The sequence below is a fragment of the Emys orbicularis genome, chromosome 6, assembly GCF_028017835.1.
Source record: "Emys orbicularis isolate rEmyOrb1 chromosome 6, rEmyOrb1.hap1, whole genome shotgun sequence".
In the NCBI taxonomy this organism is placed as follows: domain Eukaryota; kingdom Metazoa; phylum Chordata; order Testudines; family Emydidae; genus Emys; species Emys orbicularis.
In genome coordinates this window covers 35001115-35026663 of record NC_088688.1, presented here as the reverse complement: position 1 = coordinate 35026663, position 25549 = coordinate 35001115, and the positions used below count along the sequence as shown (strand labels likewise).

Genomic DNA, 25549 nt, shown 5'->3' with positions numbered 1-25549 from the left:
TCTAATTTAAGGCTTCACGTGCCAGTAATACATTTTAACGTTTTTAGAAGGTCTCTTTCTATAAGTCTATAATATATAACTAAACTATTGTTATATGTAAAGTAAATAAGGTTTTTAAAATGTTTAAAAAACTTCATTTAAAATTAAATTAAAATGCAGAGGCCCGCCCTCCCCAGACCGGTGGCCAGGACCCGGGCAGTGTGAGTGCCACTGAAAATCAGCTCGTGCGCCGCCTTTGGTATTGTATTCTAATATCTTCATAGGTGTGCCATAGGTTGCCTACCCCTGTGTTGGGGTCCACTAGGCATAGCTACCAGGTAACTCGGGAGAGCGGAAGACCAAAGTGTCGATGAAACTCTCTTGCTCTGGGCCTATCTGAACCCCCAAACTCCATCTTGTGAACTCTCACCTACTTCTGTGTTTACTGCTTTACATGCTCTGAAGTAGGCTGAAGCAGAAATGTATTGGTCAGCGTTTCTAGCAGATGGCTGCAGTTTCACTCACACTAGCAGAAATAATAGAGATAAGGAGGAGGGAACAGAGGGGTAGTTAGTTTGCAGATGTCTAATTCAAGGTCGCAGAGACTGGGAAAGTTTTCTCACAAGCTTATTGTAACAGTTGTCTGGAAGGGAGGGGTGGGGGAATAGCCAGACAAAGGCTTACACAGAAACAGTTTGGGGTATAAAAGGTAAAAGTTATTTGTATTTGTTGCACTGGATTTGAGACATGCTAGTCTCCTAGTGCCATTTCAGAGCTCTGAAATAAACTTGGCTTGCTTTCTCCCCTCGGTGTCTTCATTGGTGCTAAGCACACCGGGCCACGGACCTTTGATGTCCCCTCGAGCCCCTTGAGCGGCCAACACCTGCTTTAGAGCCATCACACCCTACTACCACACTGCAGATCCATTAGAATGGGTCCTCTCTCCTTATGGAAGCAAAGAGGATAATCTGAACAGCTGTAATTATTGCACTACTATAACAGAGATTCAGGTCCGTTTCACCAGGATCAAGTGCAACTATGGAAAATGAGATGAACTAAGTAAGAGGAACTAAGACAGTCCTACATAATGTAGTATTAAAAGAAATAAATTAAAAAAACAAAAAACCTTTTACAGCAAGTATTTTCAAAATTCTTCATAAATGGTGATTTTCTTTCAGTTACATCACTGACATACTGACATAACATGGAGACCATAAAATATACGCAGATCCTGTGGGAATTCTTTTGTTGGAATACCCCATTGTGAAGTATAATTCTAAAAGATATCATATCCTATAAACTTTAGGTATTTTAGCAACAGATACTTTCAGATATATAGCTGTGACATGCATCAGCAAAGAGACTACTCAGACAATTTACGTAATGCTCACCAGTGCAAGCTAGGGTTCTATTCTATTTAGGCTCTGTCTGAATCAGAGGCGGGATTTGAATCCATATCCCTTACCTCCCAAGGTGAGTGCCTTAATCACCAGGCTAGAGAGTGATTTCACTCACTCTCTGTTTTGCCCAATTAATATTTATACAAAATTAAACAGCTTCAACAGGAGAGACTGAGATCAAAATAGTCTATAGCCTGGTGATTAGGGCACTCACCTAGCACCCAAATCCCTGCGCCCATGAAATATTTAAGTAGTTTAAGTAATATTTAAGAACAAAGTGCAACAGCTTCAACAGGAGAAACTGAGAGCAATACACCCAGTTTAGCCTATCAGCTGATGGTTAGAATGCTCACTTGGGAGAGGAGAGAGCTGAGTTCAAGTCCCTGCTCCAGAGTGAGGATTCAAACCTCAATTTCCCACATCCCAAACAAGTTAATGTACGTATACACACACACACCCCTCTGAAGCCAGCCCTGAAAAACCTCTTCCCAGACAAAATGTGTGGAGTCAAACTCTCTGATAATTTCCAGTCAATTGAAACTATGTTTTTTGGTAAATCAACTATATTAGTCCAGAAAATTTCACACAGCTTTAGTCATCACTTTAGTATCTGAATGCCTTCCAGTAGTGCATTAAGCAACATGACTACATCTGTCACATTTTTGTTTGTTTCATTTTTTACTATGTAGACATACTCTTGGATGGCCTGGGTTCTACATAATTGAGCACTTAGCATTATATAATTGTGAAGAGAATGACAGAGAGCAGCAAAGCGCATTCGGTGACCATGGTAAAATGCACAAATCATAGATAAACTCTGCTGCTCCCCCACCTGAAACATATAACATTATCTGGAAAGTGATCAGTCACCACTTTACCCTACAAAGATGTGAAATTCTCTCTGGCAAAACTTTCTGGTGTTGTAAGCGGCAATAGGTATTGTATTCTAATATCTTCATAAAGTAACCGACATCCTGGGTCAGCACAGTGGTGTAACAGAGTGGAGAACTTTTACTTACTTAATTCTTTTCCACCTTCAGGTTTATAAAATATTGTATAGTTAATAATAAAGCCATTTCTTTTATCTTTTGGAATCTTCTTCCATTTTATCATAGCCTCATTTTTTCCCAGATTGTCTGTTTTAGCCACAGGACCAACTGATGGACCTACAAAAAAATACAGAAATGTAATAAATGTACATAAAGTATTTTAAATGGCACAACTTTACTAATCCGTGATATAAGGGACAGGTACTATTTACCTAATATACCCTTTATCAGAAACCAGACACTATTCCTAGCTTTTCTCAGCTTTTCAGAGATACCATCTTCTTAGGTAATGTTTGCACCTTCTCTCTTGTTACTTACTATGGTGATGATGGTATGTATCTGAACACCTCACAATCACTGATTTTATCCTCAACACTCATGTGACGTAGGAAACTATTACATCAATTTTACAGATGGGAAACCAAGGCAAAGGACAGGTTAAGTGACTTGCCCTAGTCACACAGGATGTCTGTAAGTGGGGAATTGAACCCAGGATTCCCAAGTCCCAGTTCAATGCTCTGTCCACAAGATCAGCCTCCCTACCTATGTAATCAAACCTCTATATGCACAATTCAAAAACTATTTAGCAAGATCTCTGTATGCTCCAGTCCACTCAAAAGGCATAACATCTCCTCCCTCTCTCAATCAACCACCACTACCATCAAAGCATCTTAACTATAACTAAATAGCATTGAAACCAACCAGCGATTGTCCCTTCATGAATAAGCCAATACATCTAGGTTTCCTTAACAATTATATGCTCTATTATGATTGTACTGTACCCAGTTCCCTGGAGACTTCACCAGTCCACAGCCTGAAATCTTGAATCTACCACCAAACTTGGTTCTTACAATTAGCTGTATAATTCATCCAATTCAAGTTACAGTTCTACTAAAACCAGAATCAATGCACGATTTCCACCCAATGTGAAACGGCAAGATTTTCTACCATTTAAAAAAATATTATTATGCAGGAACGTATATTTTCCATTACACCGTAAAAAGAGAGCAAAACTCAAACTTTTCAAACTAGCTGTTTTAGTCTGTGCCCCAAAATCACCCTTCCACTGGAAAAAATAAAATTGAACATAAAAAAGTTCAGTCAGTGATATCCTTGAGAAATAGCATAAACTATGTCTAAATGAGTCTGCAATTTTTAAGCTTTGACCCATATTTACAATAATAAAAAAAACAAATTTTAATACATTTTGTGGCAGCTTTCTTCTGGTTCACAAAGTGCTTTACAAACATTACTCAAGCCTACAACAACCCTGCAATTGAGCTCTATACCCATATCCAAAAATGGGAAAACAGAGGCACACAGTTTAAATTACTTTCCATGAAATACACAGCAAGTCAATAGCTGAACTGAAAATAAAAAACAGGAATTCTAACTCATAGTTCTATGCACTAATCACTACTTCCTTCCCTTAATAACACAGGTCTTAAGCACATTGCACAGATGCTATTACAAGATAGAAAGTAATACAGAGGGTTTGACCATATTGATAGTTTCATATACATACGTCCTTCTTGAACATAAGCTTGTATGGAATGTGGAGTTCCTATTTTATTTCCATAGAGAGGATACACTGAGATATTATAGCATTTGAAGGATTTAAAGGCATCTGTAAGAAAAAAATACTTTTCAGATACATGTCCTTCATTTAAGATTTACATTTACATAAGGAAAATAAAGTTGTATTTTCTTGCTAGTATTAGATGAATTTAGGATTGCTTCATACTGGTATTTTCCCTCAGTTTTTATGAGTGCAATCTATGCTTATTCTCTTGCATACCCATTGACGTACTTACGCATGGAGAGAAAACATAGAATGAACTTTATTTGGCACCTTTTCTAAAAGTATTTAAATTCAGACTAATTTTTCACTAGAAATATTTTGACTAAGGAATATTATACTTTTTCTTATGTAGCAATTTACATGTTCACAGTATCTTACCATCACTAGCATTTGACAAGGCTAATTATTGTAAGTTTATTGGGTAGGATTGAGGACATTGAGTAGCTGATGATCCTTCAGTTCTTTTTCTGAAACTATTTCCATCTTTTTATTTTTATTTCTAGTCAAAAAGAGGTATTCTTTAAGATGTAATAAAAGCATTTTAAAGTAACAAGGGAGCTCCTGTTGGCTCCAGCTATGCAGAATGCAGCTGCTCATCTTGTAAGCAGCTTGACATCAGGACACCTGTAACTGAAGTCTCTACAGTGGCATCTTATTTCCAGGTATAATTCTTGGCAATTATCATTCAATCCCTGATGGTCTAGCAACCTCCCCAACCCCTATTCAGCCAGTTGAAATTTAATGGGAGACGCTTACCACTGGAATTAATGTTTGAACACTCTGGCCCAGATTCTCTAGTGTAGCCACACTGCCAGCCTCATCTTATCTAAATCTACAACCAGTTTATTCAGGTGAAGGAGGATCACCCCATAATTAATCATCAGTTGTGTAAAGCCAGTGCAGAGGCTCTTGCTCTGATGCCACTCCCTCTCCCTCTCCGTGGCTAGTACAGCAGGGAAAAGTGGACATGGCCCGACCCTCGAACTATGTCAATTCTCCACTGCTTTTTCAGCTCACTGAATCCATTGCTGACCACCATAAATTAGAGCAGTCTCGTGCTTTTTAATTGAGAGCCTCCCTTAATGACATTTGCTCTTAACAGGAGTCTGTCAGTCTGAGTGTAGCAATCCTCAGAATAAGAATCAAGACTCACTTAGCTTGTTTAACATTTGATTGACTGTTCTTGTTTTGTGTTGTTTTCCATAATGGAAGCATCTAAAGGACTGTAGAAACTAGTAAAATAAATCAGTCTCTTGGTCAAACTGCTTCTCTGACAAGTCAGTGATGTCATTTGCAGTTGTGTGTCCTCTCATATTTTTGAAATCCGGTGTGCTAGTTTGCCGAAAAGAATCATAGAATATTAGGGTTGGAAGGGACCTCAGGAGGTCATCTAGTCCAACCCCCTGCTCAAAGCAGGACCAAATTCCGAGACAGATCTTTGTCCCAGATCCCTAAGTGGCCCCCTCAAGGATTGACCTCACAACCCTGGGTTTATCAGGCCAATGCTCAAACCACTGAGAAGAGTTTGCTATTTTTAATTATGCAATTTTATATAATGGAAATCAGAAAAGGGCCCACTGATAAATTAACATATTTCCAATTTCAGTTTACCACCAATGAAGAAATGGTTTAAAAACTAAGAAATAATAACTTAATTTAATGATAACAGATCATATTCTTTTCACTATACTTCCCATATAAGTAAAATAAAAATACAGCAAGATTAGCAAGAATCTCTGTGGCCCTTTTTGCACCCACTTCAGTGAAGTAGTGGTTTTTTAAAATGGATTTAGTTCTCACCTATTGTACATAATATGAACAATACTGGGAAAAGATTTAAACTGTCACAAATATATACACTAGACAGACAAATTTCCATATCTGCAGATAAGGAGCATGAGTTATTCCAGATAATACTGACATTAACATGGAAGATTTCCCCTTCACATGTTGGTTGATTTCAAATCTAGACACTATAATACAGTGTAATGTTTTATGAGGATTACATATACTTATAATCAAGCCATGATTGTTTGGGGAAACTGCTCAGCAAAGTTATGAAATACAGCTCTGTTGAAGGGAAGGATCACATCAGATCTTCAACTACTTCTCACAGCTTTGAGCAGCCCCGAAATGCACTAAGAAACTTCTGAGATTTTTAATGTGGATCTGATGGTGTCATATGGCTTTAAGTAGCAGTGTACCATATGGACCAATAATGATATTTGTTTGTTTCTTTCTTTCTTCTGGTCTTATTTTCACCCTGTAGAAGTAGTTTGTGCTGTATTACTACTTCTCTTTCCTTCTTTGGGCTCTATTTTTTAATCTCTTTGTTATTCTATTGTATATTGTATTGTAATTTTCACTATTTGCAATTTCACTTTTGAAAATCAGGCCATTTAAGTGCCTAAACATGAATTTAGGAGCCTAACTTTAGATACCCAATTTAAAAAATGTTGCCCTTAAATCACAGAAGGATAAATTTTAAAGTGCATCTCCTAACGTGCATTAAAAGTACAATCTTGCAATAAGCATGATGTGTAAAATTGCAAGAGACAAGAAATTATTTTAGAATTATATGTACATACTTCAATAAAACAAGGCAAATGTTTTTGTAGTTATTTCTTTTTATAAAAAGACCATATGACAAGCTGCCACCGCAATCCTTGCTGTTTTTGTGGATACAGACTAACATGGCTACCCCCTGATACTTAAATCCCCTTTGTGCCTTTGAAAGTCTCCCCCCTCTTAAGTACATGCTTAACCTTAAGCATATGAATAGTCAATGGGACTACTCAGATGCTTAAAGTTAAGCATATGTTTAAGAATTTTGATGGATTGGGGTCTTATTAATTACTTTCTATTTGACATAATAATGTGAGTTTTATTTTCAGTTTGACTGTCTGGAAATTCATTCTTCTTGATTCTGTTTCCTAAAGTTATTTTGACACTTAGATTAAATAGTTGTACTTTGGGGGTGAAATCCCTGCCCCACCAAAGTCAATGGGAATCCCCGAGTGTTACTGAATTGAAAGCCATCAAAATATTTTTCATTTCTTTAGAACAGAGACAAGTATACAGACAGTAACAAAACTGCAGAAGCAGTTTACCAGCTTCCTGAAAGGAAAAGCGGAAACAGAATCTCAAAACTGCTTAAAGAGAATCTTCTCATGCTGAGAATTCTGAATCATCACTACCACAGGAAGACAAAATATTGCATCAAAGGATTATGTCAAGTGAACATATTGAATGGGAGGAACATTACCACAGAATTTATGAAAGTAGTTCAAAACAAATGCCTCTACTCAACCTAATAATGAGTTAACATTGAAAACACTGTATCAATGGATTTTTTTTCACAAAGCAGCTTTATTAATCTTCCACTTTTATAAGTGTTTCTTTACCTAATTAAAAACACAATATAATGTCAGAGCATATGAAATGAAAGCTGTAGATAGGTCTTCTGATCCTAAAATATGTCCTGTTTTTCCTCTAACATTCCCAAGCATTCCAGCAAGGCCTGAAGAGCGATGGGGAAAGCCTTTTAGGGAAGCCCCAGAGTAGAAGTCTTAATTTCCTTACAACTCCCCTGTGGTGAGGTGGGGAAGACGAGTAGGGGAGGCCAATTGGAACTGCCTCAAGACTGCCTCAAGACACTTTTAGTAACTCTAACATATGTACCATCTGATGTGCTACTTTCCCATTCACCTCTCAAGCCTAAATCTATTTAGGTGGGGTGGAAGGGCAGCATGTTGGATTAGTAATACATTGGCTGACAGTTGGACACTGGGATAAAGGTGGGATGGGTGAGATTTTAAGGAAGTAAAAAATTAAGCCTAACAAAATATTTACAGCTTTGATATTTTGCTTGCTTGTTGTCTGCCTATTACTGTTTGTCTGTCTTGTCATATTTTCTAGATTTAAGATATGTGAGCAGCGCCAGATTAACAGGGGGCTGCAGCCCAGGGCCCCAGGCTAAGTGGGGCCCCGACGCAGCAGGGCTCAGGCAGGCTTCCTGCATGCCATAGCCCCAAGCCGCTCCCGGAAGCGGCCAGCTGCTGGCACATCTCTGCAGCTCCTGGAAGGGGGGGAGGTGGCTCCACGTGCTGCCCCTACCCCCAGCACTGTCCCCCCATCTCCCATTGGCTGGTTCCCGGCCAATGGGAGCTGTGGGGGAGGTGCTTGCGGGCGCGGGCAGCGCATGGAGACACGCTGTCCCCCTCCCCCCAAGGGTGCACAGAGATGTGCCAGCAGCTGGCCACTTCTGGGAGCAGCGTGGGGCCAAGGCATGCAGGCAGCCTGCCTGAGCCCTGCTGCACCGCCGGCTGGGAGTGCCTGTGGTAAGCACCTCCCTGCCGGAGCCTGCACCTCGCACCCCCTCCTTCACCCCAACCCCATTCCCCAGGTCAGAATCCCCTCCTGCACCAAACTCCCTCCCAGAGCCTGCACTCCTCACCCTCTCCTGCACCACAACACTCTGCCCCAGCCTGGAGCCCCCTCCTGCACCAAACTCCCTCCCAGAAAGAAACTAATAGAACAGCTGTTTTAAGGTAAGTGAATTAAAAATAACCTACTTCTTAATTATATTCTACATGTTTTAAGACTGAAATGTAACCACAGAATGGCTTTATGTTAATTAAAAGGCAAGTTTAATATAGCGTTAATAGCCTCGATTCCATAATTGTGATCGTTTTGTTTAAAATTAGGAAAAAAGACTTATATACAGGGACCCCACAATTTTTAATAGCCCCGGGCCACAAGAGAGTTAATCCGGCCCTGTATGTGAGGCAAGGACCAGATCTTCCTATATATTTATACTGAGTCTAGCACTGAGTCTGCTTTTATATACAAGGAGGAAGAAAGAAAAAGGATTTTTTAATTCAAACAACCTGAAGAATCCTGAATATTTAGTAAAAAGACAGAATACTCAGTGTCATACTGTAGCTGACTTGTGCAATTATTTTTTTATGTTCAATAATTTCCTGTTGCAACGTGTTGCCAAAGCGCTTCAAAAATATGTTCATTTCTCTTTAACTAGAATACAAATTTCCACTCCAAAACTACCTGTCTTCATTTCCCAAGAACTGGAAAACATTCAATTTTGTATTTTCTTGTGGCACTCATCTGATCACACCTAAAGAACTATATATTTTGTAATTGGCCCTAAGAAGTAGTGAAGTTGAATTTTTATTAAATATCTGTTTTGTTGCTATTTTAAACTACTTGCTAGTAATGTCAATGTTTTGTTTATGTTTTCAAAAGATTACTTAAAATTATTTATGTCACTACTTGTTTATATTAGTCAATTTATATGCAAAATAGTTGCTGCTACAAATATTGAATGGAAAGGTTCAAAGGCTACTATCCATTTCTGCTTCTGATTACAATTTTGTCCACTGTTTGCTGTCATGCGCCGGTGACTCTCAGGCTTGTTATCTTACTAAGCAGTGAAAAATAATTTTGTCTGTGTGTCACCATACTTTAGCTAGACACGAGAGTATGTTGCCCACACCCCAGAGAAAGATAGCACAGTATAACATACAGCCTATGTTAAATAGAGAAACAAAATACTTTTTCTTGAACAAAAAAAACGTGTTCTAGATTTAGGTTAAGAAGTAACTGATAGAGATGTGAAAATTATAAGGTCACACAAGCATAGTAAACTTACCTTTCTGAGCTGTCCACTTTGTAGTATTTAATATATATTGCCATGATCTACCCAAGGGCTCAGTCTCCAACTCCTCATACCATTCAATGACATATCTGCTTATTTCTGAAACTGATGCTTCCCATTCCACAACCATTTGTTCATTTAAAGTAAGTGTCCTCACTGTATCAATCCATTTGGGAGCTGCAAAATAACAACACGTAAAAATTAACAGAAATAGTTATAAAAATTTTAATAGAGCAAACATCCATAATAGTGTAGCAATTCAGTGATGAGAGATTCAGATTTTTATCTATAGAACACAGTGTTTGACTTAGCAAAAGTCAAACAAGAAATTCAGCTTAATTGTGTAAAGCATTGTTTTATTTATTTATACATGTACACACATACGCACAGAGAGAGTATCTGATAACACAGCAAACAATAATGGAATTGTTACAATAAGATGTGAAAGTAGATGGGGTGCAGAGACATGAAGAATTGGAATATATATCCATACAGAGACTTACTTTACATTTTATTGGCTGTAGTAGCACAGAAGAGTAGGTTTTGACTTGTGTTTTAATAGGAAATAAGGAATCAATGACAGAGGCCAATTAGTTATAATAAATAACATAACATAATAAAACAGGGACTCCTATTAATGGCCTTATAAACAGGAAGCACTATTACTAATAGGAAAATATATGACAAGCTGAAGTACAATGATATACCAATGCTTTAATACATTCTCTTCCATACCAGAGTATGCTGTTCCATTAGTCTATTGCACTTGTGTTAAATAAAGTAGTGAAACTAGACAATCCTGTACTGACATAGTGAGGAGCTAGATGAATTAGTAGGTCTTCTCCACCTGTAGAATCCAGGACAAAAAAATAAATCTCTACCACAATTTCACTTTCACTGCAACAGTACTTAAGACAGGCAAAATGAATTATCACATGGATACGGAAAAGGCTGTTTCAGTGATCCAAGGGAATATCTACCACACCATTTTATAAAAACGTACTTTTTTCACCAATAGATGGAATTCTTAGAGTAGCCTCAGGAGACTCTCCAACCGAGTTATATGCAACAACAGATATCACATAGGCTTCCCCTGTTAAAAGGAGCATGGCCGCCTTGTCAGCAGTGTTGTGCGTCATTTTAAAAGAAGCATTGTTTTCTGGACAGTACCGTATTTTGTAGCCAAGTAGACACTCAGAAGATGGATATTCTTTTAACACCTGTTTAAAAAAAATAATACAAAAGTTGTGTGTGTTTTGTAATACTGCTTATATAATCAAAAGCACGTTTAATAAATATATAAAACATATATACTGGACACATTGCCAGGACTCCAGAATTTTTCCTTTTTCTACCTCTGGATTATTTTCATGCAAACATATTTCAGTTTCTCAGTAATCTGTTTTCCAGTTTGCCTCATTTGGTTACTCAGAAAAGATTCCTGAAAAATATTTGGTGAGCCCATCAGAGGGTCAACATCCAGAATGTTCTTCCAACTACTTCATAACAGAAATTCTGGAAAATTTTGAAATGTTTGAGCATGCCAGTGAGTATATTGGATTACTTTCTGGATAATTAACAATGTTGAATTCTAAAAACAGATTTTATTGGATTCTAATAAATGTAAAGGCTTAAAAAGTCTGTTAAATTGATCAAATTGATCAAATAATAGCAGCTGAAAATATTTATACAATGAATATTACTGTTTTTCCATCAAATTTCTTCAAGGAATTCAGTTTTTGAAATAAGTCGTTCAACAGATAACTGCAATACTCAAATTATTCATTTTTCTTGCATTTGACCAGCTCAAATTAAAATATATTTTTATGAGTATTTCAATCAAGATTCTAAAAGCACAATGTTACCATTCAGTTCTTATCTCCAGGATAGTCAAGTGGTGATAATTTAATGAAGAAGGTTTCAAAACTGCAAATTAGAATAGAACCGTGAGAAGTTATATTAACTAACCAGGGCCAGCTCCAGGCACCAGCTGAGCAAGCTGGTGCTCGGGGCGGCAGATTGTTGGAGGCGGCATTCTGCCCAATCCTAGGGTGGCACGGCTGCTTTTTTGTTTTTTTTTGTTTGTTTGTTTGTTTGTTCTTGTTCCGCTCCGGCCGCCCTGCAGGGGGCGGCGGCGCGGAGAACCAGAGTGCCCTGCAGGGCAGTCCTCTTCCTTCCCTCCCCGCCGACCGGAGCAGAGCCCTCGCGGCAGGCGGCAGGAGGCGGCGCAGCGGGAGGGGCCGCGTGGCAGTGCCCCTGCTGTAGCCCTGGCCGCCACCTTCTCTCTCTCTCCCGTCCGCTCCCTCCCCCTCCCCCTCCCCCGCCCTCCCCAGCCGGTCCCCCTGCACCCGCGCTCCAGCCGCGCCGCAGGTTTTTTTTTTTTTTTTGCTTGGGGCGGCCAAAAAGCCAGAGCCGGCCCTGTAACTAACTAGTTATATTGACTATTGACCATCATGGCTTAGCAGTCAGTTTTTTCAGATCATGTTGAATATGATGTCAGCATGGTCATAGGGTAAATTCTGACTGCAAAGTTGTAGTCAACATCATGTTACTTAACAGAAAAGTTCTGTAGGTTCTGTTCTAGCTTTGTATGGAGCTCATCTGAGCCAGACTTGACAGATCTTTATGTCCTATAACACAGATGATAAAATGCAATTTCTACTGGAAGAGGCAGTTCAGATTTTAAAATCATGCATGTACATACCTTCCACATAAGATGCACATATCTATTTGCAGCTGACGGTGAAGATTCAATTACTCTCCACAAATCCACTTTTTTTGAAGGAGCTATTAAAAACAAACAATAAAAAGTATAAAACTTGCTGTTGCTTTTTAAAGAAGATTAACAGCAGTGTTGAATTTTTTTTTCCTTACTGACCCTTGTGTACCTTCTCTCTATGTTGCAATCAGTCTCTTATTTCCATTCTTTATGGTCATTTCACTCTTCTTTCCTAGCTCTAGATTTTTATTTCTTTTAAATAATCCCGTTTTTTCTCCTCCATTTTATATTCCTCACTGATCAGATCTCTCTATCCCTTTCAGTTTATCTCTTGTTCTGCCCTCCCCCTTCTAGCCTTCTTTAATTGAATGTATTTGTTTTCACAATTTCAAAGCCAAACTATGACATCAACCAACTGACAATACGCTGAAAATAGTCTGCTAATATTAACTTCTGTGCCAAAAGATTCAAAATTAATCCTGTGAAAAACTATGTTGTAAACAATTAGCCTGCCTTGTTGTTCTGTTCTTCCTATTTTCTCTTTACTCCATTCACTCCAGATTTCTGATTCTACACCAACACATTGAATGGCAATAGCATACTCTGTAAAATCCCATAGATCCGTGAGATTAAATGATGTTCTTCTTTTATTTTGATTCATAGTGAAAGTAGCTGTTACCTAAAAGTGAAAACATGAACACAAAATATGTTGTCTTTCTTAACAAAAAAAATAAACCTCAGCAGATACTTTATCTACTTAAAAACCTCAAAGACCATATCTATCATGCCTCCCAGATCACCCCTCCATTATAAATAAAAGGGACAGCTACTCATCTTGTAAATAGTGCTTCTGTGTGTAGCTTTCTCATTTCTGGATCTTTGCAATTGTTCCACAAGATCGGCACCAGTTCTTAAGGTTACATTTTACCCTTAATGGCAGTAGTAATGGAGTAGAGAGCATGAGCTAGGCTCTCTGTTGGCCATTGCGCCCTGCCCTCTCTGAAGCATCAATGCTGCCCTACAACTGTTTGTCATCTCCAACTGCATGGGAACCAAAGGTCCCAGCAATAAGACAATCTAAAGATGATCAACATATGATCAAAATATCTGTACCAATGAAAAGACAGAAAAACCATGTGCCAAGAGAAACTCCCCCTGAAAAATTATCCTCCAAACTCTGAGGGGAAACATGTAGATGAGTGGCAATAATGATCACTTCGAAGAAGAAGAATTATATGGTTTATAATTTTCACCTACTCTAAAGAGGTAATCAGAACAAGAGTCTCAGCCCAGGAAAGCAGGGAAGTTCCATGATTGTCCCAAAACAAAAATGAGAGCAAAGCTAAAACATGCAGTAACCCACAAGCCCGACACCAACAGTGGGAATAGGGCAGATTTTTTTTTAAATGTATACTGAAAGGGGGTAAGATAACCTCTTAAATCAACATTGAAGAAGATAATGAAGTGTGACAATTTAATCAATAAGGAAGGGGGGAAAACACTCAAATCTCAGCCAACTGAAAAAAGAAATGCATAAAAAAATTTTGGGGTGGGAGTGGGAAGTTTGGCGACCCCTATGTTGGAGACAAGCTTCAGAGTACGGAGAGTCTGAAATCAAAATTCCCACCTGGAGGCCAAATCAAAGAAATAATGCTTTGTAAATGTGTGGAGAGAGGACCAGAAATCGACGATGGCACCCCTGGTGGCTGCCTTGTCTCTTATTAAGTAAGCCTTGATATGGCTTCTTTGTTTCAGCTCAGCCAAATCATAGCAATACAAAATACAATCAGACATCCCTGAAATGGTCTCCAAAACAAAGAAAGTTTTGTGGATTTTCTTCAAATTTTAATTCACTCCAGTTAGAACCCCAAAGACTTAACAATGAGCATATGAAAAAGCGCTTCCCTGGGGAAGGACATGTGATTATAGGAAGAATGTTGGATGATGGGCTCATTAACAGGTGGAACTTCAACACTACCTTGGAGAAGAATATCAGTTAAGTCCACAGCCCCATCTTATTCTTATAAAATCTAGTTAAGGTAGATCCATCACTAGGGTATGATGCTCACTCATTGTGCAGATTGAAGCCATTGCAGCCAGGAAAATGACCTGCCGTGTAATAGACTTAAACTCACAGGAACTGGGTGGTTCAAAGAGCTTTCTTTCGTCAGCTCTGTCAAGTCCACATTCATAACCCCATGACAAAAGGGTTTGCTTTTTTTTTTTTTTTAATGGAAGGTTTTAAAAGTATCAAGTCATGCAGAGACCTTCATCTAGTTTATGATAGGCTCAAATAGCTGCTAAATGTATCTGGAGTTATTTTTATAAATTGGATTCAGACAGGTGGACAGAGTAGACAAGCTATTTTTGTGAAGGGCAAACAGAGGGGCCCACAGTGAATCATTTCCACTTAGAATTGTAGGTCAGATGAATTGTGAGATGCTAGGAAGACATAAGCCTCCTTCTCGAACACACTGCTTACACATTTCTACCCTGCCAGGAGCCAGGCTGCCAGAGAAACATCTCCTACTTTTGTTCTAATCTAACCTAGAGTAAACATAACTATTGTATTTGCCAGAAAATTATAATAAGAAAAACATGTTTGATCATTGGTCTGACTGAGGGTACCTCCACTGAAATTTTCCTAGGACAAGTAAGGAGTAGGATGGCTCTGAAACAGACACAAGGGCAAGAACAATTTACCCTTGACAGTGAAACAGAAGGTCTTATCCATCTCTATTTTCTAATATTCTAATATCATGCATGCTTATATTACATTTGATACATTACTAATACATGAGTTATTATTAGTGATCTTACATCCTTGCCTTTTGTCATCAGCATTTAAAAGGATCAACATTTACGTCAGTGACAAATGATCTAATATTCTGAAAATAATGATGTAACTTACCGAAGTATTTGAATTTGTGTTTCTGTATCGAAGACGACAATTTAAATCTAGTAATGTTGGATCAGGTTTGTCCCATGTTATGTTAAGCAATTGCTTTACACCAGCAATTTTTTCTACTGAAACTATCTTAGGAGGCTTAGTTTTCACTGAAATTAAGAAAAAAAGCTCATACTTTTAATAGAAAAACATTCTACAACTTGACTTCAAATAAAAGTTTAGAATAGTTTGAGTATGTAAATTCTAGGAATAGTTACTTTATTATTCTAACAACGCAAGTTGTAACAAATTTGCACATATCAATGCATATTACATATATACCAACTGTAATGATGAAAAACTACATATAGGACAGAGATTACATGCACAGCTAACTACACTGTTTGTAGACTAACCTGCACACAGATGTGCAAGTTTCTTTCATATGTAAATGCATTTAATTTGTTTCTATTTATAATGTGACCACCACATTTTCCTCTCAAAGGCAGGGGACAGAGAAAATAATAGAGCTGCAGCTGAGTCCTACCTGGAGAAATAAGGGAGAACTCAGTTGGAAGATGGTTCAGGGGTGACAGGAGTTTGAGGGAAGGGCTGGCAGAACTGTTAGGGAATGGACAAGTATTGAGAGAGGAGAGGAGAGACTAGGCTAGACAACTGCTGCTGATGTAATGGTGGATGTTACAGCTGGGAAGTACCCACTGAGGAGGTTGTACTTTTTTTCCTCAGTAGAATCACTACACAGGCAGAGTTTTCACATGAATAAAACTGAACTGTAATTCACGAGTCTTTATGTAGATATAAAAATGTGGATTCTATCCTAGTCAGATTCTAACCTAGCTAAGCTATGACAAAGCATAACAGAGGAAGAAGTGGAATCAGGCAGGATGGAGGGAGGAAGAGGTACACAACATGTTATGGTTGCTTGGTTTTGTGATACGCATAATGGATTTATTTATTTTAAATAATTAACTAGAAGAATGGCACAGTGGAGTGAGCAATGTAGGTATTCTGGGAAAAGATAAATCCATCTGTTTACTTAGAGCCAAATCCTAAAATCCTTTTGGATGCTGAATAGCACTTCAAATCATCCAATTTAAATCAAAGTGCTACTTAATATGCCTGATGGTTGAAGAATCTGACCTTCATTTACTAATCCATAAAAATTCAGTAATTTACACTAGTTCTCCCAGTCATTAGTTTAAATATTGCAGTAAATAAATGTACTGCATTACGTGTACAAGACTGGAAGGGCGTTTAATCACACATTGGTAATGCACTAATGAGAGTAAAGTTTTTCAACACTGCTCTGTGCAATACGCTGAGAGAATTGATATGGAAAGGCAAGGAAGCACAACAATAATCAAAAACCGCTTTCAATTAGAGACATACAAGTCTTAAAACAGTTGATGAGCTCTCACTGGACAAATCTGAACATCAGAGAACCACAGTGTTATTTGACACAACTGACGGTTTCTGTTCAGGAGACACTTAAGTTAGAGAAGTGTTGAGGTGATTGGGTAGGCAATATAGTAAGAGTCAGACTGACACAGCTTGCATGTATCTGGTTACAAAAAGAGCTTTTGCCAATATGCTAATCTCTTCAAATATATAAATATATTTTACATGAAAATATTACTTACAGTATATATTACACTTTAGGAGGGAACAGCAAGGTAATGTACTTTAATTAATAAAATTTTGTAAATGTTCAAACAGTAATGCAGATTCAATTCTGGCTTTTGGGTGGAGGGTGCATGGGAAGGGTTTGTTCTTTAAATAGCATGTTCTTGCTATCAATTGAAGAACACAGCTGCTTTGATTCTGCTTCCCCACTGAATTATCCATAGAGCCCTGCACAGATACAAAATTTGTATCTACAGCCAATCCACAAAAATGATCCATGGATACAAAGCAGATTTGCAGGGTTCTAATCATCCATATTAATGTATTCCACTGCTAATTTTTTAATGGTAAAGGTGCAAAACCAACGTAAGAGAAAAAGATGGGGCTTTTGAGGTATTTCTTTTATATAGGCCAAAAAATTTTCAAAAATAAAAGACCTAAACTTTGGTACGTAAATCCACATTGAGGCACTCCAATAAGTAGCATGATTTTGAAGAGTGCTGAGCACCCAGTATCTACCACTAACTTCAATCTCCTGGCTAAGGGTCTCTCTCTCTGCTACTTCTCCTCTGTGCCTACGCCCTCGAACCAGTAGTCCAGCTGTGGACTGCTGACCAAGGCTGAAATTTGACATGTGTATCCCCTTGTGCTGTTCCCCTTTCTCCTCCAGGAACACCCGCAGTTGGTAGTGCTGATCCCCTCATGAGGAGCACAATTACTGAAATGAGGACATTTCTGGAAGGGAGAGGTAGCAATACATGCAGAGGAACATGCCTTGGAGTATAACTTAGGGAAAGTATGGTCAGGATCTTGGGGGTTAATAATGTGGAGAAGGAGTACAGAGGGGCAGATATTGCAGTCTTAGCCAATAAATCAGCTGTGGTCCTGCAGAGTGGGGCACATTTGGGGGGAGCAGCTATATAAGGGTAGAGAAGAGGGCAATATCTGTTTATAAAGTTAAGGAGGTTTACTGGCTGAAGGAGCTGTCAAAGGACACAGCGGAATCAGTATCAGGCAGCTCCAGAGTGGATGTTATGGCAAACCATACACCAGTTCAGGTGCGTAGTGTGGACTCACTCAAATCAGTGCAATGCAACCAACTGAAGAACAATTATTCAAGTGCTAAGACAGAAAAGTCCCAAGAGGCAGAGCCCTCTACCATTCTCCTTGTAAACTGGTTTCTTAGAATACTAGAGTACTGAGTGACACCAAAGTACAGTCTTTGCAGACGGGTTTTGAATATGGTTCTCCCACGTTGTAAAAGAATACCCTAACCACTGGGCTAGAGGGTAGTATGGAGCCGGTCTCTGTCAGTCTCTCCTGTTTAAACTGTTCCACTATGTGTAAATACTTAAATAGTAATGGGGAAAGAGAGAGACTTTATAGCTTGGTGGTTAGGCATTCACCTGGGAGGTGGAATACCCAAGTTCACATCCTTGTTCCAATAATTAATTATTTAAAACAAAGTGGAACAGCTTCAACAAGAGATTGAGCTCACCAAAATATCACACAGCCCACTGGCTAGGGCACTCATCTGCAACATAGAAAAGATGCAAGTTCAAATCCTCTGCTCAGACAGAGGGGGAAACTGACCTTGGGTCTCCCACATCCCTAAGAGCCCTAAACACCGGGCTAAAAGGGAGGCACCACCACCATCCCATTTGGCAAATGCCACCTCCTCACTCTCTCCCTTCCCCTTCCCACCTGCCCTCCCCCCGCCAAAAAAAGTTGGCCAAAACTATTCAGCAAATTCACAAATAGCTTCAATCAGGCTACATCTACACTACGGGGGGGTCGATTTAAGATACGCAAATTCAGCTACGCGAATAGCGTAGCTGAATTTGACGTATCGCAGCCGACTTACCCCGCTGTGAGGACGGCGGCAAAATCGACCTCCGCGGCTTCCCGTCGACGGCTCTTACTCCCACCTTCGCTGGTGGAGTAAGAGCGTCGATTCGGGGATCGATTGTCGCGTCCTGACGGGACGCGATAAATCGATCCCCGAGAGGTCGATTTCTACCCGCCGATTCAGGCGGGTAGTGTAGACCAGGCCTCAGTCACAAACTGCCTTTTTGGCAGATAAACATCCAAAAAAATATTGCCCAGCTCTAATCTAAAGGCCTGAGACCCTCTCGATTCTTTGCGGGTTCAGTAAAATGGAATTAGCAGGAAAGACACATGGAAATTGTTTTGAATAAAATTCATTATACCTGTGTGCAAATGTGAACTTATTAAGTTAAGGTTGAGAAAAATAAGCATCTGTATAATTTAAATGATTTTTTTTTTTCAGTTTAGGTATAGTAACAATGACAAAAAGTTGTTAAGAAATACTAAATTCTTGGGAAGAACATTCACTAATTCAGTTACATTAAACCTGACCATGCTGACGGACTATTGAAATGTGTAACAAAATTGTCATTTAGGAATAATCTACCTTTCCACTTGATATTTTTGATACTATGGGTACGTCTATACCCAGCCGCTAGTTCGGCGGCAAGCAATCGAACTTCTGGGTTCGACTTATTGCGTCTTGTCTGGACGTGATAAGTCGAACCCAGAAGTGCTCATCATCGACTGCGGTACTCCTGCTCGGCGAGAGGAGTACCGCGGAGTCGACGGGGGAGCCTGCCTGCCGCGTCTGGACCGAGGTAAGTTCGAACTAAGGTACTTCGAACTTCAGCTACGTTATTCACGTAGCTGAAGTTGCGTACCTTAGTTCGAATTGGGGGGTTAGTGTAAACCAAGCCATAGTTTCATGTGTTGCAGAACAATATTGTATGACATTCACAAGTGATTTAGTGAGAGAAATTTAAATTAAAAAGCTTTTAAGCAGCTCTTCTTACACTTTCAAGTTATGTTTGTTCAGCTGAACTCTTCAGCACATATAAAATCCTTACCACTCACGGGACTTGTGTTAACCAGGTCTGCCTGAAACTTAAGTGGGAAAGAGACATATTCAATACTCAAATTGTAAGCTCCTTCTGGCAGGGACTGTGTTTTTTGCTATCTATTTGCACAGCACCTAGAACCAAGGGGCGCTGGGTCTCTGGAGCCCATCAGTGCTGCTTGGTTACAAATGAAGAACATACAGAATGTAATCAGGCCTAGAGAGAATTTCTACAGAAAAATAAATTGATATATAAAGATTTCTGTTTTGGCTGACACAAGAAACTCAATAGGTTATCATCCCAATTACAATCTGAGGAAGCAAGGTGGAATGCCCTAGATCCAACGTATACCAAAGAGACTCCCTTTCCGTCTATTTCACACTTGAAAACTTTCCACACTTTTTCAGGATTCAGTTAATCTTTTCCCAGAGCAAACTGAGGACCGTCATGTGCTTGCTCAGAATGAAAAGCTATAAAAATGTGGATTGCCCCATTTATTTCCTATTCTAAAATGTATGCTGTATCCTCAATTTGATATTCTATTTTTATTTTTTGTTTTAATGCTTTTCACTTGATTTTTATAAGAAAGTTATTTTGTGTAATTAAATGTCAGCATGGTTTTATTTGATCTCGTTATGTAGTATTTTATCTTTAAGTATTTTACAAAAGAAGTTACCTATTTTATTCATATTTATAGGAACGCAATCAGATATGCCTACACCCAAGACATTTTCAGCTTTCACCTGACAACAATAGTCTTCAGCAAATGGAATATCTGGGGGGAAAAACGAACATGATCCATTGTTGCTTTGACAGGTATCCTCTTGAATTGCATCCTTCAAATTTTGATCCCTGTTATTACAAAAACCAAAGAAAATTTAATTTGCAACCCTTTCTTAAATCAAGGACAACTAAAAGAGTTAATGGGCTTAGTTTTAATTAGAGAGACAAGGTGGGTGAGGTAATATTTTATATTGGACCAACTTCCGTTTGTGAGAGAGACATGCTTTCGAGACCTGAAGAAGCACTTTGTGTAAGCTCAAAAGTTTGTCTCTCTTGCCAACAGAAGTTGGTCCAACAAAAATATTACCTCACCCACCTTGTCTCTCTAATATCCTGGGACCAACACCGCTACAACATTTCATAAAATGTTAGATTCAATTAGCAATTATAGTTTAAAACAAATATTCAATAAATTCCAAACAACAAGCTATGTTCTTCTAGTGAAATTCTCTTAAAGGAAGCTTAGCTACCAATAAATGCCATTCCCACAATGTATTGCCCCTGCAAATCCATACTGTAGGATTCTGTTCAAGTCTTAGGGCAGGTCCACACTGGGGCGGGGGATCGATCTAGGAAACGCAACTTCAGCTACGAGAATAGCGTAGCTGAAGTCGACGTTTCCTAGATTGAACTAAATTTACTTACTTCGGGTCCACGCGGCACAGGCAGGCTCCCCCGTCGACAGCGCTTCCTCCTCTCGGCGAGCAGGAGTTCCGCAGTCGACGGTGGAGCGCTTCTGGGATCGATCTATCGCGTCCAGATGAGACGCGATAAATCGATCCCAGAAGATCGATCTCTACCCGCCGAATCAGGCGGGTAGTGTGGACCAGCCCTTAGAACCATTTAAAGGCTGTTAACTGTTAAGGAGGCATATGTGCAGCCAGCACAGAGCCAAACAGATGTAACTGCAGTGAAAACAGCAACGTTCAAGGAGCAGCAGTGAACAGAACAATCAATTTAATGGGGAATCCATGAGCCTAGTTAGTACCGGGTTAAAATCCTAAGCAGGAGTATTACAGATAGATGTACACATGCAGCACCCTTCTTGAAAAGCATTTCATAGCAGGATGCATGAACACAGAAGCATTCTCCACAAGAAAAAGGCAAGAAGCAATGAACTGCCACATACATTTCAAATATGGAAAAAGACAAGCCCGGCTGTACCAGTGACAAGATATACCATGAGAGAAGGAAAGAGAGAGACTTTTTGAAAGAGTTTGTTCCATTTCAGCACACACTTTCCTCATAGATAGTATGTGATGAGAGACTAACAAAACCTGTTTCATTTCATCTGACTATAAACAAAATTCTTCATCAACTACAATGCCTCTCAATCTACCCACTTCCTCTCTCCCAGTCTCCTTGCCCAGCCAGTACCATTCTTCCCCACCACCTCCACCAGTTTCTTCTGACCAGACCAGGCTCCTTGTCCTAATCTACTCCTTTCCCTCCCACCAGGTCAGCTCTTGTCCCCTCTGCATTTAAGTGAAGTGGTTTCCTCCTCCATGCTGCCTGGGTACCAGCAAGGGAGTCACTGAGAGCACAGAAGAGAAAGGCTCACTGCCCTTCATTATGGTGTCCAGTCCCACCTTGGCCCAGAGTGGACAGGAGTAGCAACTACATGTCCAGCTTTGCACTCCTGGGCTGAAGAAGGTTGCATCACTGTGTGAGGGTAACACAGGCACAGCCCAGTTAGGCCAATGGGAGCTGTGGGGGAGGTGCCTGTAGGCGGGGCGGGGGGCGCAGAGCCCCCTGGCCACCCCTCCACCTAAGATCCGGAAGAACATGTCATCACTTCCTGGGAGCTGCCGGAGGTAAGCGCCGCCTGGAGCCCACACCCCTGACCCCAACCCTAACCTTGAACTCCCTCTCAAACCCAAACTCCCTCCCAGAGCCTGCACCCTGCACCCTCTCCCACACCCCAACCCCTTGCCCCAGCCCTGAGCCCCCTTCTGCCCCCAAACTCCCTCCCTGGGCCCACACCCCCTCCCATACCCCAAACCCCTGCCCCAGCCCCCTCCTGCATCCTGAACCCCTCATTCCTGGCCCCACCCCAGAGCCTGTACCCCCAGCCCAGAACCCATACCCCCGCCACACCCCAACCCCCTGCCTCAGGCCAGAGTCCCCTCCCACACTCCAAACCCCTCGGCCCCACTCACAGCCAGAAGCCTGAACCCCCAGCCAGAGCCCTCACCCCTCCCACACCCCAACCCCCTGCCCCAGCCCAGAGCCCCCTCCCATACCCGAAACTCCTCATCCCTAGCCCCACTCCAGAGCCCGCACCCCCAGCCAGAGCCCTCACCCCCTCCTGCATCCCAACCCCTTCCCCAGCCCGAGGGTAGGGGAGAGCAAGTGATGGAGGGGAGTGAGTGCAGGCAGGGCCTCAGAGAAGGGGCGGGGGCGGGGCAAGCGTGTTCAGTTTTCTGCTATTAGAAAGTTGGCAACCCTAAGCCCAGTAACAAGTGAGCTGGTGAAACATGCTTAGTTACCCTGTGGGGATGGTGCATGTGCAGTCTGGTCAGCACCAGGGGCTGTGAGGGGATGGAACATACTTGGTGAGGATGGAATATTCAAAGATTTTAGCTGCTAACCTCTAACATGCCTATTGAGACTGTGTAAACTGAGATTTTTCAAATTCTTATAATTTGGCCACATTTGGCAGATTTTCACAGGAACAGCAAAAAGTTACATCTCTGACACAATGGTCATCCCTTCTGCCAAATTTTGAGTCCCTGCCCAAAGCATGGGGACACTAGAGAATCCCAAAGGAAAGGTCACTAGAATTTTTTTAACATTGCAAAACAAATTTATTTTTTCCTAACCTAGTTTTCAGAAACGGCTGAAATGTTTTCGTTGAAATTTTTCATAAAAAAAAAATAATAATCAGCCCAAGGCAGACAACTAACAGAAAATTTCAGCCCGAATGGTTAAAGTTTGTCAAAGTTAGGAGCAACTGAAACTAGGGTATTATGTGAAGTGTTGGACAACCTTTATAACAGGTGTTGCTACCAACCCTGCTTATTATATGTTTTCATTACATTAAAATTTTCAGAGAAAAAAAATCCCAAATCTATCAACACAAAAGCTGAATTCGATGTCAAGGCTGCAAATACAAGAGAAAGGGTGAAATGTCAGGACTGCTTAGAGAAAGCAGGTTATCAGGTAAGATTGGTGTCCCTCTATAGCAGGGATCGGCAACCTTTGCCACACGGCCTGCCAGGGTAAGCACCCTGGCGGGCCGGGCCAGTTTGTTTACCTGCCGCATCCGCAGGTTCGGCCAATCGCGGCTCCCACTGGCTGTGGTTTGCCGCGGGAAGCGGTGGCCAGCACATCCCTTGGCCCGCGCCAAACCTGCGGACGTGACAAGTAAAAAAACCAGCCCGGCCCACCAGGGGGCTTACCCTGGCGAGCCGCATGCCAAAGGTTGCCAATCCCTACTCTATACAAACCCTAAACTCTGGATCGGCATTGAGTAATTAACAGCAGGTACGCAGTGGCAGTTGCTTACCCGCCGGGGCGATAAGGTGTCAGGAAAAATGTCTCTCAATATGGCTTCAGAGGATTGCTCCAAAGTACACTGTATTAGCTAATCTTTTAAAACTAATTTTTACAAAACACACAGGTCATAATGATCTCTACTAAGTCATCATTTTTTTAAACTTTCAATAAACTTTTAATATCAGAGGAGCCAAGACTCAAGGTCTTCCAATCACCAAGATTTTCAGTCTTACTTGTTTACTGTTCTTTCCCCTCTTCCCATTCTGCTTAGCAGAAACTGCCAGTTAGTTTTGACCTTGCAACTAAAAGCCTGCTTTCTAATTAACCCTTAACTATGTGGTGTTCTATTTTATTAATTCATGATGGCTGAATGCACATAATATAGTTGCAATTGGCTTAATTATATTTTGGGGTACACACACCCCTGAAATCCAGGGTAACACCAGCAGGAGACTTTTGCTTTTTTTCCTGTCCATCTGCAGGTAGGAGGAATTATACCCACTACACCTGGGTTGGCAGAAAGGTACGCTGAAGATGTGCCTAGTATTGACCAATAATTTTTTCCTTCTTTTTACTTACAGTAAGATCCCCCTGTTATCTGCTTAAGTATTGCAGCTAATACTGAAATTAGGCTTGTCAGCAATTTCCTGCAATTTTTTTCTGATTTTAAGGACTATTTACTGACCTGAAATCCTATGTAATATAATTAGTGACAGAGATGGCAACGTCCTGCCACATCCTTGGGAGACCGTATTGAATTAAGTTTAAGTATCTTTGGAGTACACTGTATTAAATGAATTGTGTATGTATTACTGGGGGCCAGGATTGCGTGTGACTTCTCTAGGGCGGAGATGTGATAGATGTGAGGCCTGGGAGCTTAAAAGCCAGGCAAAAATGGGCTTTTGGGAAACAAGTGTTCGGTGGATTTCCAGGGGAATACTTAGAGAGAGGTTAATGCAAATTCCTAATCTCTGGTTATTCAAAAACCCAGCCTTTTGGAGCTACACCCTGAGGAGATGGTGATGGGCTGCTGATTATTTCTTCACAGAGACTGGAAATTAAAGGCTGTAGCTGTATAAAGAATTGGCTGAACTGCCCAGGGGGCAGACAGCTATGAACTTATAACCACAGGGAGAACCCAGCTGTGGGTTTTGAAGGACGGACATCTACCAGAGCTTGAAGTTGGAGTTAGGGGTGACCTTTGGTAAGCTTTTTAGTATGCATACAGGTTATTTATTGTTTTTCATGTTTTCTCTGTAATACTTTCACCTTAAGAATAAACGTGCTTGCTTTTGTAGATTATTTTAATTTATAACTGCAAGCAATACACTGGAGAGAAAACTATGGAGAGATAGCAAAGTGCAGATGCTAACCTTTTAGGCAGTCTGGCTTGCTGGGGATATCACAGCTTAGGAAGGGAACTGTGCAGCTTTAAAGATTGCCCAA

At 40.4% G+C, this 25549-nt stretch overlaps 1 protein-coding gene across 1 annotated transcript in view; it reads right to left on the bottom strand.

The window, feature by feature from the left end:
* IL31RA (interleukin 31 receptor A) overlaps positions 1–25549 on the bottom strand; it is a 61362-nt gene that overhangs the window by 16446 nt on the left and 19367 nt on the right. The window contains exons 6-13 of the mRNA XM_065406671.1: positions 20499–20674; positions 15315–15460; positions 12917–13082; positions 12389–12471; positions 10688–10904; positions 9679–9861; positions 3954–4055; positions 2399–2545 (exon numbers count right to left, since the gene is read on the bottom strand). Of these exons, the coding sequence (XP_065262743.1) occupies positions 2399–2545; positions 3954–4055; positions 9679–9861; positions 10688–10904; positions 12389–12471; positions 12917–13082; positions 15315–15460; positions 20499–20674 (1220 nt within the window). The remainder of the gene's footprint in view (positions 1–2398; positions 2546–3953; positions 4056–9678; positions 9862–10687; positions 10905–12388; positions 12472–12916; positions 13083–15314; positions 15461–20498; positions 20675–25549) is intronic.